Below are 16,296 nucleotides of genomic sequence, written 5' to 3' on the forward strand. Positions count from 1 at the left end.
AAGATCTCTACTGGCAGGACAAGCACTTGTCACATGAAATTTAGGCTCTAAAACACCCCAGTACTATCTCTGGCCCAAATGTTACCAGTTTTTCCATTTTACTTTTTAAGATTGAAACATCAAAGAAACAGTGCCCAGAGGCAAGTTACAAATGCCTTAAACTTGTTGCCATCTTTAATTTCTTCATATGTAAACTTTGCTTAAAAGACTGAAATTCTCATTCTTTTTTTTTTTTTTTTAGACTAGTCAAGTGCAGTAGTGAGAAGGGGAAAGTAGTAGAACAAGGAGTTCAATCTATAACTGTGAACAGTCAAGTGAGATAACTCACTACCTTCGGATCAGCCTCATTCTTCTTTTTATTTTATTTTATTTTATTTTTTAGGAAACAGGGTCTCATTTTGCTGTCCAGGTTGGAATGCAGTGGCATGACCATAGCTCAGTGTAACCTGGACCTCTTAGAGTGAAGTGATCCTCTCACCTCAGCCACCCACGTAGCTGAGAGTACAGGCCCACCCCACCACGCCCAGGCCACTGGCAAAAACGTTTATTTCCCAAGGGATGACAGAGACGCCTTCATTTTCTTGGTCATAGTTGGGAGGAGGTACATGTGGTCATCCACACACTTGGTCAAACAACTGCCCGGCTGCCCCTTCACCTGAAGCTCCTTACTCCCTGCGTCCATTGAATCATTGGCTTTGTCATTGCAATGCATGGTGCACCTGGACGGGTGGTTCTGGAACTTCTCCAACTCACTAGTTACCAAAGCCTGGGCTTAAGCCAGAGGTGCATGGCAAAGCTCGATGCACTGGGACACCTGCTGCATCGACGCCTGGCTGTTCTCACACAGCTGGTGCTGCCCCGGAACATGACGCCCTGCAGTTTCTGGATGCTCTCTCTCTGCAGACTCTTCACCATACAGTCCACCGCCACCTGCACTCAGAGACGCTGCAGCTACGCTGTGGCGATCCCACGCTACCCAGCGCCAAGCCGGCACCCACCGGACTCAGCCCAAGGGCCTGCCCCCTCACCTTCCTGGCTCCCAGGGCCCACAATTTTAATCCTCTAAAAATGTACTTAGGGTGGGGCATGGTGGCTCACGCCTGTAATCCTAGCACTCTGGGAGGCTGAGGTAGGAGGATTGCTTGAGCTCAGGAGCTCGAGACCAGCCTCAGCAAGAGCGAGATCTCTGTCTCTACTAAAAATAGAAAAAATTAGCCAGGCATGGTGGCACACACCTGTAGTCCCAGCTGCTCAGGAGGCTGAGGCAGAAGGATCGCTTGAGCCCAGGAGTTTGAGGTTGCTGTGAGCTAGGCTGATGCCACAGCACTCTAGCCTGGGCAACAGAGACAGATGCTATCTCAAAAAAAAAAAAAAAAAAAAAAAGTTAAAAATGTACTAAGTAGTGGGGTTGGGATAATTTATTATGACTTGTATAAGACATCTCCCCAGCCTCCCTCTTCCCCTGATTTCATAAGGTAACATGAAATTCACTATTACAATTTGGCTTCCCTAAGGATGCTGTAGTGTCTAGGTCTAGAGTCTGGAGCTCAAATCCCAAAGCGCAGTGGCTCACATCTGTAATCCCAGCACGTCAGGAGGCGGAGGTGGGAGGATGGCTTGGGGCCAAGAGTTGGAGATTGCAGTGAGCTGTGATTGTGTGTCACTGTACTCCAGCCTGTGCAACAGTGAGAGATCTTGTCTCTCAAAAACAAAAACAGCCCAGCTAGACCATTTACTTGCTATATGATTTGGGTAAGTTATTAATATTAAAGCTTTCTGTTTCCACAGCTGTAATGTGAGGAAAAAATAATATCCACCCCATAAATATGTGAGGATAAAAAGAATCATTATAATTAAAATGGTTACATAGCATGTGTTTGGGGGATTATGATTATTTGCCCCCTCCCTTTTTTTTTTTGTTGGATAGGGTCTTGCTCTGTTTCCCAGGCTAGAGTGCAGTGGCGTCATCATAGCTCACAGCAACCTCAAACCCTGGGCTCAAGCAACCCTCCTGCCTCAGCCTCCTGAGTAGTTGCAACTACAGGCGCATGCCACTATGCCTGGCTAATTTTTCTATTTTTTTGTAGAGATGAGGTCTCGCTGTTGTTTAGTCTGGTCTCTACCTCCTGACCTCACGAAATCCTCCCTCCTCCTCAGCCTTCCGAAGTGCTAGCATTACATGTGTGAGCCACCTTGTCTGGCCTATTTCTGTATTTTCTTAAGGAGTCACCTGGCCAGATTGGTTTTCTGGCCTCTTCCAGGTTTGGTTCTAGCTTCCACGTCTGCCTGTGGAGCTCAGTTAGGGGTCCAGCCTTCTAGAGTGTATCAGCTCTGGGCAAAGGGGACATAACTAAGGATTTGAATTTGCAGAAATGGACTCTAGATCTTAGGCCATAGTGAGCCCCCAGGCGCAGCCCCTCTGTGGGGCCTTGTTCAGGAAACTTGAGGGCCTCCTGAATTTCTCCAACTGCAGTCCACAGCTGCACTGCCTTCAGGGAATAATGACATAACCCGACACTCTCATCTTCATCCAAGGTCATCTCATGATAGTCACATAGGGACCAGTCCTGCCACAAAAAACACAACACTTCAATAGAAGAAAAATGGTCCATTATGATGATCACTTGCACTGATCTAAAAAAGCAAATGGCAAATTTTTTTAAAGTACCATGATACACTTGATCTTTTTTTTTAATTGTAATTTTTATAGCATTTTAAGGGAGAATACTGACATCTTTGTAGCATCTGTGTTTTTTTTTAATCTTTTAAAAAAATGTTAAATAAACTTTATTTTTTGGAACAGTTTTAGATTTATATAGACATTGAAGAGATAGTTCAGAGAGTTCCTTTTCTCGGTGAGCAGGTCTGTGGAAACCTGCTCCCAAAGTCCAAGGAAGCTGAGAGGCTGAAGAAAGAGGCTGGCAAATCCAGTTTCGCAGAAAGAAATATTTAATAGGGACTTGTGAATAGAAGCCATATCCCAGGCAGCTGCGAGAGGTGGATCCCCATGCTGTTATCCCTCAGACCCAGGACTTCTGTACCATAGGGAAAGAATGTGTAGGACAATTGAAGTCCCCTCAGAGAAAGGCATGAGAGCTATGTGAATCTGCCTAAGGACAGCACTTATCACCACCGTTGTTTTGACCTAAGGGCAGGATTTATGGTAATAATACATAAAGTAGACATTTAGAGGCATTTTTGTAACAGGGGTTAATCAGAAGTCAACATAGCAGGTTAGTATCCAAGATGGAGTTGCTTTAGCCTCTACAGTTCCCATGTACTCCAGTTTCCTCCAGTTGCCTCTATTAGTATTATTTTAATTTAATTAATCGATTTATTTAGAGACAGAGTCTCACTCTGTTGCCAAGGCTAGAGTACAGTGGCATCAGCCTAGCTCACAGCAACCTCAAACTCCTGGGCTGGGGTTGGACCCCCAAAGCCTCAGGCAGCCCTGCCCTATGGCTTTGCCAGGTGGCTTAGCCCATGCAGCAGCCCTCACACGTTGAAGTCTTGTGCCTGCAGCCTTCGTGGACCTACAGTTCTGTGCTCTTGGGGGCTGCGCCACCCCCATGACCCCAGTAGGCATTGTCCTAGTGGGGGCTCTCTGGTGGCTCTGCCGCTATGACAACTTTCTGCCTGGGTTTCCAGGCTGTCCATAACATTCTTTGAAATCTATGTGGAGGTTGTCATGGCCCAATAGGTGTGCATTCTGTGCACCTGCAGAATTAGCACCATGTGGGGGCCACCAGGTTTTACAGCTTGTACCTTCCAGAGTGGCAGGTTGAGCTATACCTAGACCCACTTGAGCCATAGCTGGGGCAGCTATTTATTTCTCCTGCCAGATATCCTAGTTCCTCATGCTTAAGTGCTGCCTTCTACAAAGTCCTAGGACACTGACATAATTCCACCACGTTCTTTGCAACTGTATTGCAAGGATGGCCTTTCCTCTGGTTTTCAATACCTTGTTCCTCATTTCTATCTGAAACCTCATCAGATTGGCCTTTACTGTCCATATTTCTACCAACATTCTGATCATACCACTTAAGCAATCCCTAAGAATATTTAGGCTTTCACTTCTGAGCCCATACCAGAATTGCCACTAATACTCCAGCCATGGCCATCTAGCCTTTTCTATCCTAGATCCTCCAAATTCTTCCAGCCTGTGGCCATAACCCAACTCCAAAGCCAATTCCACATTTTGAGGTATTTATTATAGTAATGGCCCCACTTCTTGGTACCAATTTTCTGTCTAGATGTATTTTCTGCCACAATAACAATATATCTGAGACTAGGTTATTTATTTATTTTTATTTTCTTTCTTTTTTTTTTTTTTTTTGAGATGGGGTCTCACTCTTGCTCGGGCTGGTTTTAAACTCCTGAGCTCAAGTGATCCTCCTGCCTTGCCCTTCCAGAGTGCTAGGATTACAGGCCTGAGCCACTGCACCTGGCCTATTTATTTATTTTTTAGAGACAGGGTTTTGCTCTGTTGTCCAGACTGGAGTGCAGTGGCACCACCATAGCTGGCTGTAACCCTCCAGCGTGAGTGTCCCGAGTTCCTGGGATTACAGGTGTGAGCCATTGTGCCCAGCTGAGACTGGGTAATTTAAAAAGAATGGAGATTTATTTTTTTATAGTTCTAGAGGCTGAGAAGTCCAAGGTTGAGGGGCCCACATCTGGAGAGGGCCTTTTTGCTGTGTCATCCCATGGTGTAGAAGGGCAAGAGATCAAGAGAAACAGAGAAAGGAATGGGGCCAAACTCATCCTTTTGTCAGGGATAAATGCTGAGATAACTAACCCACTCCCACAATAACAGTATTAATATATTGATGAAGGCAGAGCCCTCACGACCTAATCACCTCTTAAGGGTCTCACTTCTCAATACTGTTGCATTAGGGATTACGTTTCCAACACATGAACTTTGTGGAAACCTCAAAACCATAACACCTTTCTCTTAACTTCTGCTGCTGCTGGCAATGCATGGTGTCCCCTGGTTTGTAGATGCATCACTTCAATCTCTGCTTCTACTGCATTTGCCTGTGACTCTTCTCCTCTTCTTATAAATACACTAATCATACTGTATTAGGGCTCACCCTAATGATTGCATCTTAACTTGATTCTAATGTAGGGATAAGGCAGAAAAGGAAGGTGCAAAGAGCCTAAGAACAGCCATTTTGACTGATACCAGACCCTAATCACCCTGAACAAAGATGTCACCAGCAAGTCACCACTCCCAAGACCACAACGAGGATGGGTGAATTACTAAGCCGGATGCCTTAAAAACTGTGCTCACCTTTCTGTGACAGCAGTTTATGATTAACCTTTATGGCATGACCACAAGATAATGCTGGTCATATACAGCTGTTTCCTAACGGGGTTTTTGAACATTTAAAAATGTTACCACTGCCCCATAAAGGGTCCCCTTCCTGCTCAGGAGAGGACCCCTTCTCTGTCCGTGGAGTAGGATCTGTCGTCTCTGTCTCTGTCTCAATATTTCCTCTAGCTAGGTGGCTCACTCTTGAATTCATTCCCACGCTAAGCCAAGAACCCACTTGGCGAGTTCAGGGGGCTTTCCTCCCTTCACTGGGATACCTCCCACATCAGTCCCATCTGCAAAGACCCCATTCCCAAATAAGGTCACAGTCACACGTACTGGGCTTAGGACTTTAACATACATACATACATATATATATATTTTTTTTTTTTTTTTTTTGAGACAGAGTCTCGCTCTGTTGCCCAGGCTAGAGTGAGTGCCGTGGCATCAGTCTAGCTCACAGCAACCTCAGACTCCTGGGCTTAAGCGATCCTACTGCCTCAGCCTCCCGAGTAGCTGAGACTATAGGCATGTGCCACCATGCCCGGCTAATTTTTTCTGTATATATTTTTAGTTGTCCAGATAATTTTCCTGCTATTTTTAGTAGAGACGGGGTCTCGCTCAGGCTGGTCTCAAACTCCTGACCTCGAGCGATCCACCCGCCTCGGCCTCCCAGAACTAGGATTACAGGTGTGAGCCACTGCGCTGGCTTCCTCTTTATTTTTGAGATAGGGTTTCACTATGTTGCTCAGGCTGGTCTTGAAATCCTGGCCTCAAGGGATCCTCCCACCTCAGCCTCCCAAGTAGCTTGGGACTCCCACCTCCCTTTGGTTCCCAGACCCAGGAGGACTTCTTAGCCCCACTGAAGATTAATATTCTCTATGTTTGTAACAGTTTTCTAATTTGTTGTACGTGTCCTTTCTTTTCTCCTCCTTTTTCTGCCTCCTCTGGTTTTAATTGAGCATTTCATGATTCCATTTTAAACTTGATCTCTTTGGAAAGAAAAGTTTTACTACTGTTCATTACATTAGTGGTTCTTAACTGGCAGTAATTTTGCCCCCTAGGGGGTATTTGGCAATGTCTGAAGACATTTTTCGTTGTCACAGCTGTGAGGGTCTTCCTACTGTTATCTAGTGAGTAGAGGCCAGGAATGCTGCTAAACACTCTACAATGCATAGCACCACCCTCCGGCAAAGAATTATCTGATCCAAACTGTCAATACTGCTGCTATTGACAAACACTGAATTGGATAATTGGAACCAATGCATATTAGTCAGAAAAGGCTGGATTATGGTTATAAAAGGATCCACCAAATCTTACTGACTTACAGCAAGTCACCTAGTCAGATGGCCCCATCCCATCCAAGGAATTAATCCTACCGAGTTGCCTGGAGGTGGGGGAACTGCAAGTATTTGACAAAGAGCAAAAATGACGGCCATATGATAATACAATATTTTTCCTTTGACTTCCAGGAAGCTCAGAACTCAGTTTTATACACAATAGCAGTAGCTTGTGTTAGTTCAGGCCTTCCAAGAAGCAGATGCCAAGATTGGGTTAGATGTCAAGAGATTTACCGGGAAAAAGCCTGGAAGGAAAAATGGGGAGGAAGCTTGTGGAGGCTGGGAGAGCATCAGGCTGTGATGCAGGTCTAACACCTGCAGGGAGACTGGAAGAATCCCACAGTGCGGCACAATTCTGAGAAAGTTTTGGAAACATTAATGCGGAGTCCTTGAGCCAACACTGCTTCTCAGAGGAGTCCTACACCACCTGGGTGCAGGCCTGCCTCAGTGTCCCATGGTGCTCCGTCGTTCTCTGGGAGCAGCCTGTGGGAGGGTGTGATGGCTCTCTGAGCACTGGCCCAGCACACTCCCTGCAGATGGAGACCTGAGAGGCACATTCTCACGGCTGCTTCAATCCACCTCTTTGTACTGCACAGATATGCTTTTCCATGAACTGGTCCAGGGAGCAGTCCCTCCATGGTTCCTGGAGTCCTCTTTTTCTGAGGGGAAACACAAGGGAGATCAGGTAGACAACTACAGCTCCCCCTGCCGCAGCTGATCTCAGGGTTGTAACTGGTAGCATCTCCCTCCCCTGCTATCCACACACAGTAAATTCCCCTCACCCTCATCCATCACCTTTACTGGTTGTAGCTTACCCAGTGGTATGACCCTTGGTAACCATACCCTTCTCAGGCTGGGGTTACCATACGTGACCATTCTCAGTTACAGTGGGCAAGAGATTACTAGGAGGTACCTAAGTGGATCACCTGGGTTCCACATTTAACCCTCCCTGTCCCCATTGTGTAAAAGCAGTCCTCTCTCATTCTGCTGCTCAGGGGCAGTTAGCCCTGCCAGTATGGGGACTTCTCTCACCAGCTAGACCCTGGTGAGTAGCTGCAGCTTGTAGTTTAACGGTAGCTTGTTGTAACCCCTAGCAAGGGTGTAGCACCTTTGGGGACTAGGACCTCCAACCTTGCAGAGCCCAGAGTTGCAGGGATGGAACGCACAAGCGTGAGTCATTGGCACCGATGGTAAATGGAGCCACTCCTTTGGTTCCCAGACACCAGGGGACCTCCTGGCCCTCTCCAGATCACCGTCCTCTCTCTGGCTTAGCTGACAGATGGTCTCTTGGCAGTCTGCAGCCCAGTCTCACTTTGTGGCTCTCCTGCCTTGTCTCAAAACTCAGTCTCACTTGGATTAGTTTTGCCTCCTCAGGTTGCCTCTAAGCTCCTGCCACAAGGTCTCTGGCTTCCCCTTCTGGGATGGCTCATGGTTTCCTCAGGTGTGTTTTATTTGTTTTGAATGGGCAATTAGTCATAGGGTTCAAAATAAAAGGTACAAAACAGTATTCAATGAAAAGTTTCCTTCCTACCTCTGTTTTCCAGCCACCCAAGTTCCCCTCTGTAGGCACAACAAATGTTTTCAGTTTTTTAGATACCATAACACATATACACATAACACACACTATACACATTGTTCTGTACCTTGTGTGTGTGTTTTCACAAATTCTAATAGAGATTAGATCTTAGAGATCATTTCAAATCAGTAAAGAGATCCCTTATTTTATTTTTACTGATGCCTTCTGTGTATGTGTGTGCGCGTGCGCATGGGCGCGCACGGGAGGTGGGGGGGGGAGGGAGAGGGAGAGAGGGAGGGAGAGAGAGAGAGAGAGAGAGAGAGAGAGAGAGAGAGAGAGAGAGAGAGAGAGAGAGAATGTGCCATAATTTATTTAACCAGTGCACAGATTGAGGGCATTTAGTCTTTTTCTTATCCTCTGTAATTACAAACAATGTCATGATGCATAACTGTGTACATAACACATATGTAAATATATCTGTAGAATAAATTTCTAGCAGTGGAATAGCTGGGTCAAAGGCATTTAGATTTGTCATTGATAGGTAATTGCCAAAATCATCTTCCTTTTTTCTGAGACAGGGTCTTGCTTTGTTGCCAGGGCTAGAGTCCAGTGGCATCATCACAGCTCATTGCAACCTCCAACTCCTGGGCTCAAGTGATCCTCCTGCCTCAGCCTCCTGAGTAGCTGGGACCATAGGCACATACCACCATATCTAGCTAGCTTTTTTTTTTTTATCCAAAATCACCTTTCATAAAGATGGTACAAATTCGCTTTCTCCCCTTAATTAATGTGCCTGTTTCTCCAGAGTTTTGCTGCCACAAGGTGTTTTAAATCTTTTTTTTTTTTTTTTTTTTTTTGAGACAGAGTCTCACTCTGTTGCCCGGGCTAGAGTGCCATGGCATCACCTAGCTCACAGCAACCTCAAACTCCTGGGCTCAAGTGATCCTCCTGCCTCAGCCTCCCGAGTAGCTGGGACTACAGGCATGCGCCACCATGCCCGGCTAATTTTTCTATATATATTTTTAGCTGTCCATATAATTTCTTTCTATTTTTAGTAGAGATGGGGGTCTCACTCTTGCTCAGGCTGGTCTCAAACTCCTGAGCTCAAACAATCCACCCGCCTCGGCCTCCCAGAGTGCTAGGATTACAGGCGTGAGCCACCGCGCCCGGCCTGGTATTTTAAATCTTTGCCAGCATGAAAGGATAAAAACAGTATGTCAATGTTGTTTTAATTCATATTAATATTAGCCATATGAAATTGCTGTTTTTAGGTAAAAGTAATTGCTGAATATTAGCAATTCCTCCCTCCCCCCCCCCTCCCTCCTTCCTTCCTTGTTAACAGGGATGAGGTTGCACTATGTTGCCCAGGCTGGAGTACAGCGATCCCGCTACTGATCAGCACAAGTTTTAACCTGCTGTTTAGGACCTGTGCTGGTTCACCCTTCCTTAGGCAACCTGGTGGTCCCCCTCTCCTTGGAGGTCACCATACTGATGCCAAACTTAGTGCTGACACCCGATGGGCATAGTGCACTCCAGCCCAGAACTCCTAGGCTAAAGTGATCCTCCTGCTTCAGCCTACCCGGGAGCTAGGACTACAGGTGCACGCCACCATGTCTGGCTAATTAAAAAAAATGTTTTTAAGAGATGGGGTCTTTCTATGTTGCCCAGGCTGGTCTCAAACTCAAAAACAATCCTCCTGCCTCATTAGCACAAAATTTCTAAAATGACATTTTATTCTATAGTATGGTTGTACCATAATCTGATTAGTCATTTTCCTATTGATGGACCTTTATTGAGGTGGCTTCAATATGGAGCTATGCAGATAATCTTGCAAAGAGCATTTTGAACAGGCCAGCTTGCAGTTTCATGCAAACCATTGCCTAAGCTAATAATAATAGCTAACATTTATTGAGCACTTGCTATATGGCAAGCACTGCTCTGAGCCCTTTGTGACATAGTTTTTCAAAACCTCTGAGTTAGATATTATCATTATTAACTTAATTTTACAGCCGTGAAAGCTGACACACACAGATAAATAGCATTTCCTGGGTCCTAGAGCTGGTAAGAGGTGGGGCTGGGGTAAAAACCTTCAGTCTAGCTCCAGTCAGTGGTACCCACCACTGTGTGAAATGCCTGGCCAGGAGTCCCACACTGGGGCTTTGGGTGCAAAGGGTGGCCACATTGCAAAGTGAGATGCTGCCCTATTACTCCCCAAAAGGGCTGTGTCATTCTCTGATCCCACCAGAGTGTGAGGCTCTTTTTCCCTTCAAGGAGTTATGTCTTTTCCATTTCCGCATTGTGTATGCAGGAGATATGGAAATGAAACACACCCTGCATAAGGCCCAGCATGGAGCAGGTGGGTGCCTGAGGTAGGTACTGATTAAAGGTATAGTTGGATGGATGAATGGATGGATGCAGGGGAGCAGGTGTAGAGAGAAGGAGGGTAGCCCATGCCAGATGGGCCAGGGCTCAGAATGGTATCCTACCTCAAAAACACATTCATTTAACATGTTTGAAGTGTTCCTTAGTTTTCTGTTCTTACCTCAGCTACCTGCTTGGCTGCCCTGGGCCCTTCATCCTGTAGGGATCTGCTTAAGTGTGCCCCTCTGATCAGAGAGCCTTCCCTGACCATCCTGTCTAGAATAAGAATCTCCACTTCACCATACGCTCCTTAACCTGCTTTTTCTCCTCCATAGCATCTATTCCCATCTGACATGCCTTTCTACTTCATTTTGATTATTGTCTGTCTCCTGCCCCTCCTCTTCCCACAGAGGAGACTATAAACCCCGCAAGCACAGGGGCTTTGTCTGTTTTGTTTTCTGATTTATCCCCTATGGAGATTCCTCAAAACACTAAAAGTAGACCTACCATTCGATCCAACAAGCCCACTACTGGGTATCTACCCAAAGGGAAAAAAAAATCATTTTATCAAAAAGACACCTGCACTTGAATGTCTATTGTAGCACAATTCACAATTGCAAAGATGTGGAATCAACCCAAGTGCCCATCAGTTCATGAGTGGATTAACTTGATGTGGTATATGTATACCATGGAGTACTACTTTGCCATAAAAAAGGATGAACTCATGCCTTTTGCAACAACTTTTTTTTTTTTTTGAGTGCCATGGTGTCAGCCTAATTCACAGCAACCTCAAACTCCTGGGCTCAAGCAATCCTCCTGCCTCAGCCTCCTGACTAGCTGGGACTACAGGCGCGCACCACCACATCTGGCTAATTCTTTCCATTGTTGGTACAGATGGGATCTCACTCTTGCTCAGGCTGGTCTGGAACTCCTGAGCTCAAATGACCCTCCCGCCTCCGCCTCCACCTCCCAGGGTGCTGGGATTACAGGTGTGAGCCACCACGCCCCGCCCTTTTACAACAATTTGGATGGGACTGGAGACCATTATCCTAAGTGAAGTATCACAAGGATAGAAAAACAAACATCACATGGACTTCCTATTAAATGGGAACTAACCGATGAGCACACATGTGCACGGAGCAACGTAAAACTTAGTGGAAATCATGCGGGGGGGGGGAGAAACCCACCCAACGGGCACAGTGAACACTACATGAGTGGCCGGCACACTTACAGCCGTGACTCAAGTATTACAAACGCAATACATATAACCAAACATTTGTACCCCTTTAATACTTTGAAGTTAAAAAAACCCAAGAAAAAATTATGATGGCAAAAAAAAAAAGAAAGGAAAGAAAGTAAAAGCAGAGAGAAACTTACCACCTGAAAAAAAGAAGCCTACGATGGGCGGCGACGGCTGCGGCGGGACCGCAGTGGCGCCCCGCCGGCGAGACCCCGCCCCGCAGCGCCCTCTGGCGGCCGCGCGCTGGGAAGCCGGGAGCTCCCCGGGCCGTTTCCTCCGCGCTTTCGGACGCTTCTGCTTTCGCCCTGGGCGGAAAGAGGAAGGACGGCTGGGGGAGGGCGGGGCGCGGGGCGAGGCCGGCGGGGACGGGGGAGGACGGTTGGGGTTCTGGCGCTTTCTACTACGGCGTCATCCGTAAGACCTGCTTTTCCCCGGGCGAAGACCGCTCGTGTTTGGAGGACCTCGCTGTCCCCCGCCCCAGCTCCGCTCTCACCTTCCGCCCCGTCACCCCGCGGGAGGTGCGGGGCTGCGAGCTACAAGGCGAAGGCGAGGATCCTGCCATGTCCTCCCCGCGACCTAGGTCCCTCCGGCCCTGTCCTGGGGCTTTGGGGCCAAAAGCAATTGGAGCCTCCGCGTTCGGGGCGGGTCTTCTCCACGGGGCATGCGCCAGGCGCTTCCCCGTGGGCACCGTGTGGGCGGCCGCCCTGCCCGGGAGCTGCGGGAGGTGAACGCCCGGGGCCGCCCAAGCAGACGTCAGGGCGCCACCTGGCGGCCACGGCCCACAGCACGGGCGCGCCGTACGGACGGCTGCGCCCTCGGGATCCTGGAGCTGGGGAGCTTGTCCAGATCCTGCCCCTTCCGCGGGATCCCCAGTCCATTTCATTCAGTGGTTGCAGGCCTGGATCGTTGACATATGTGCGCTAAGGTGGGATAAGGTTTGGAAGAGCTGAGGAATGACCAGTCCATTTCTGACGCTCAAGTCTCCTGCCTTCATAGATGGCGTGAGGGCTGAAAGTGGCCCACCCTCCTCTCCACTCATTTCTCTTTTTTCTCCCCTATCTGTATTGTTCTTTTTATTAGGTTTTGATAAAGCATGCGTGTGTGATTATAAAATAAATACATAGTCATTGTTTAAAAAAATGTAGAAAATTCCCGTGGTTCCTGTTGGAAGTTCTCCCCTGCACTGAAAGACTGTGCTCACTGGAAATGCAGGCTTGCTGGTTCTCCTTCCTTGATCCTGGCAGGATCGCGGCCAAGGGTCAAGCTCGCTCCCTTCCTGGTGCTGTCAAACTGGCCCATCCACCTCCAGGGCTGGAACCACGTTGGAGGCAGCTCTGGAATTGGTGGAGGCTTTTCTGGTGGGAGGTAGGGGGTGTTCCCCAAGGTTTCTTGCTCTTTTCTTTGTGCATAACTTGATTAATTTTTTTTGTCCTTGCCCAAAGTTCTTGCCCAAAGATAATTTTATTTTATTGTAGTAGGTTTACCTTGTTTTATTAGGAGCTACTCTTACCATGGATGGTCCCCTTTCTCAATGGATCTGTTTTGCTTACAAAGGGCCACATCAATGATGGGCCAACATCCAAGGTCTAGGGTGGCAGAAACCAAGGTTTGTGGTCCACTTTCCCACTTTTCATAGGAGTGTCCAGTCCCAGAAGTCTGGGTTTCATTAATAGTAAAGTTATGCCGTGTTCATTTTTTACCACCCCTCCCCCCACACTTTTTTTTTGAGACAAGGTCTCTCCCTGTTTCCCAGGCTGGAGTGCAGTAGCCTGATCATAGCTCACTGAAGCCTCGAATTCCCAGGCTCAAGCAATCTTTCCACCTCAGACTCTTGAGTAGCTAGGACTACAGACATGAACCACGATACCTGGCTAATTAAAAAAAATTTTTTTTTTTAGAGATGGGGTCTCGCTATGTTGTCCAGGCTGGTCTTGAACTTCTGGCCTCAAGCGACCCTCCTGCCTGACCTCCCAAAATGCGGGGATTACAGGTGTGAGCCACTTTGCTCAGCCCATTTTCTATCTTGTATAGTACAAAATTGTGTTTAATTGTTCATAATAAACACCTGAAAATAGCCAGTTCAACAATTATGCTGATAGAATTTTCCAAAAACATAGATGTCCTCTTCCAAAGAGCTGAGAATCTGTCTATGTCATATGGTTTATTCAGGCATCCTGCGGGTAGACAGAGTGAGGACAAGTCTGAGTTCAGAAGCCAAAGTTTCCCAAGGTTCCTGCCCATGTGAGGCCCCAGGCCATTGTCGAATGTTGTGCTTCCCAGGTTTTTGGAGTTCATGAGTCCATGAAGTATTAGAGAAACAACGTAGACTTGTCAGTTGTTGGTTTGGCACATGAGGACATTAGCAAAACCAAATTCCATTATCAGTTCAGAAGAGAAGGGACCTTTTACACCAAAAGTCTTTTTTTTTTTTTTTTGAGACAGAGTCTCACTCTGTTGCCCAGGCTAGAGTGCTGTGATATCAGCCTAGCTCACAGCAACCTCAAACTCCTGGGCTCAAGCAATCCTACTGCCTCAGCCTCCCAAGTAGCTGGGACTACAGGCATGTGCCACCATGCCTGGCTAATTTTTTCTATATATATTTTTAGTTGTCCATATAATTTCTTTCTATTTTTAGTAGAGACGTGGTCTCACTCTTGCTCAGGCTGGTGTCGAACTCCTGACCTCGAGTGATCCTCCCGCCCTGGCCTCCCAGAGTGCGTGGACCACTGGGCGTGAGCCACTGCGCCCAGCCTAACACCAAAAGTCTTGAAATGGAAGCTTATCTGATTTTGCCAAGGGCCAGTGGACTAGGTAAGGACCACCAGGCCTTCCCACAGGAATCTGGGAGCCCTGGCTGGTTCCCTTCACGGAAAGGAGGCTGCCTGGTGTACTGAAGGCCTCACGATCAAGGGAGGGGCATCCATTCAGGCCGTGAGTCCCTGAAAATACAGACTTCCCAGCATCAAACCCTCAGTCTGTGGCTGGTCACTATTTCTAAACTCTGGGACTTTTGGGACAGGACTCTGTCATTGCGCTCCCCATATGGTTCTGTGGGTCTTACTGCCCCCCTCACTGGCTAGCTGGCCAAAGACAGGAACTGTTAGATCTGGCTACTGGCTGCCCAGCACTCAGCAGGTGCTCACCAAATGCCTTTTGCCCAAATGAATTAAACTCAATTTCACTCTTTTGTATCTCCAACTAAATAATTAAGGAAGTATTCACTGTATGCTGCTTCAAAGTGAGAGGGGAAATGGCTAATTTCATGCTGTGAGAGGAAATATATTTGCTAGTTTTTCCACAGGCTGTTTTATAGCTACTTGATTTCTTTAGGTTGTGGATTTTCTACTGGGCAATCTACACTCCCCAGAGGAAGGGATTTGTTTGTTTGTTTGTTTAATTAGTTTTCCCCAGTGATTCTAATGTCCAGCAGTGGCTGAGAACCTGTGGCCTGGAAGCATCTTTTTGTGCTCTAGCAACCTGGCCAGAGACTGGCGAGGTGGAGGAAGTCATGGACAAGGAGAGGAGACGGGATTCCAGACCTGGTCCACAGCGTCCTATGGGCTTAAGTCCTTGCTTTTGTCTTCTTAAGATGGGGATAATTATGGCTGCCTCGTGTGGCTGTTGAGATTATCTGAGTGCCTGGCACAGATTAAGTGCTCATGGTGTTTTTGTGTGTGTGTCGATTTGGCTAGGCTACCATACCCAGTGTTTGGCCAAACCCCAGTCTAGATGTTGCTGTGAAGGTATTTTTTTAAGATGTGATTAACATTTAAATCAGTAGACTTTGAGTAAAGCAGATTACACTCCCTAATGTGGATGAGCCTTGTCTAATCAGATGATGACCTTAATAAAAAAGACTGATGTTCCCTGAAGAGGTAGGAATTCTGCCCCTAGACTGCCTTTGGACTCAATACTGCAGGATGGACACCTGCTGGGATTTCTGGCATGCCTTGCAGATTTTGGACTTGCCAGCCTCTGCAATCATATGAGTCAATTTCTTAAAACAAATCTCTCTCTCTCTCTAAATCCTACTAAGTCTCTTTCTATATATAAATCCTATTGAATCTGTTTCTCTGGAGAACCCTGACTAATACAGTACTCAATAAATGGTCGAAATTGTTTTTACCATCTCACTCAGTAGTGGCTGGGGCTGGAGCTCATTTGGGGAAATAAATAAGACTTTAGCTTTATGGGTCAGGGCAATGGGCATTATCCTAAGAAAGTGATAGTGATAAACTCTTACTATAAAATTCCAGAGTGTGAAGTCCAGGTTCGAGGATAAATGCATGGTGCAGAAATCCTTTCTTTTTCCTCATTTAGAACACGGAGATGTCCCTCAGCGAGGAGGTCCTCCTGCACAGGGCACAGAGCTCCGGACCTGAGGTTGGGAGGCCTGGCTTTGGCTCCTGACTGAGTCACCAACTCACTGTGTGACCTTGGTAAGTCCCCAGCCTTCTCTGGTTTTTTTGCTTCCTGAAGGGGTTGGGCTAGATGATGTGTGAGGTGCTTTCCCTCTCAGTGTCTGTTT

The 16,296-nt window shown here is 47.0% G+C and overlaps 1 protein-coding gene and 1 pseudogene across 1 annotated transcript; both read right to left on the reverse strand.

Moving 5' to 3' along the window:
• Positions 1 to 396: 396 nt before the first annotated feature.
• Positions 397 to 4,121, reverse strand: LOC123644425 (annotated as a pseudogene).
• A 2,630-nt stretch (positions 4,122 to 6,751) lies between these two features.
• LOC123644496 lies at positions 6,752 to 12,651 on the reverse strand. The gene is made up of 2 exons (XM_045560640.1): positions 12,262 to 12,651; positions 6,752 to 7,310 (listed from the first exon to the last, which is right to left on the reverse strand). Exons 1-2 carry the CDS (start codon positions 12,649 to 12,651, stop codon positions 7,059 to 7,061), a joined length of 642 nt encoding a protein of 213 aa, XP_045416596.1. The 3' UTR covers positions 6,752 to 7,058.
• Positions 12,652 to 16,296: the final 3,645 nt, after the last annotated feature.

This window comes from Lemur catta, chromosome 1, assembly GCF_020740605.2.
Source record: "Lemur catta isolate mLemCat1 chromosome 1, mLemCat1.pri, whole genome shotgun sequence".
NCBI lineage: Eukaryota > Metazoa > Chordata > Mammalia > Primates > Lemuridae > Lemur > Lemur catta.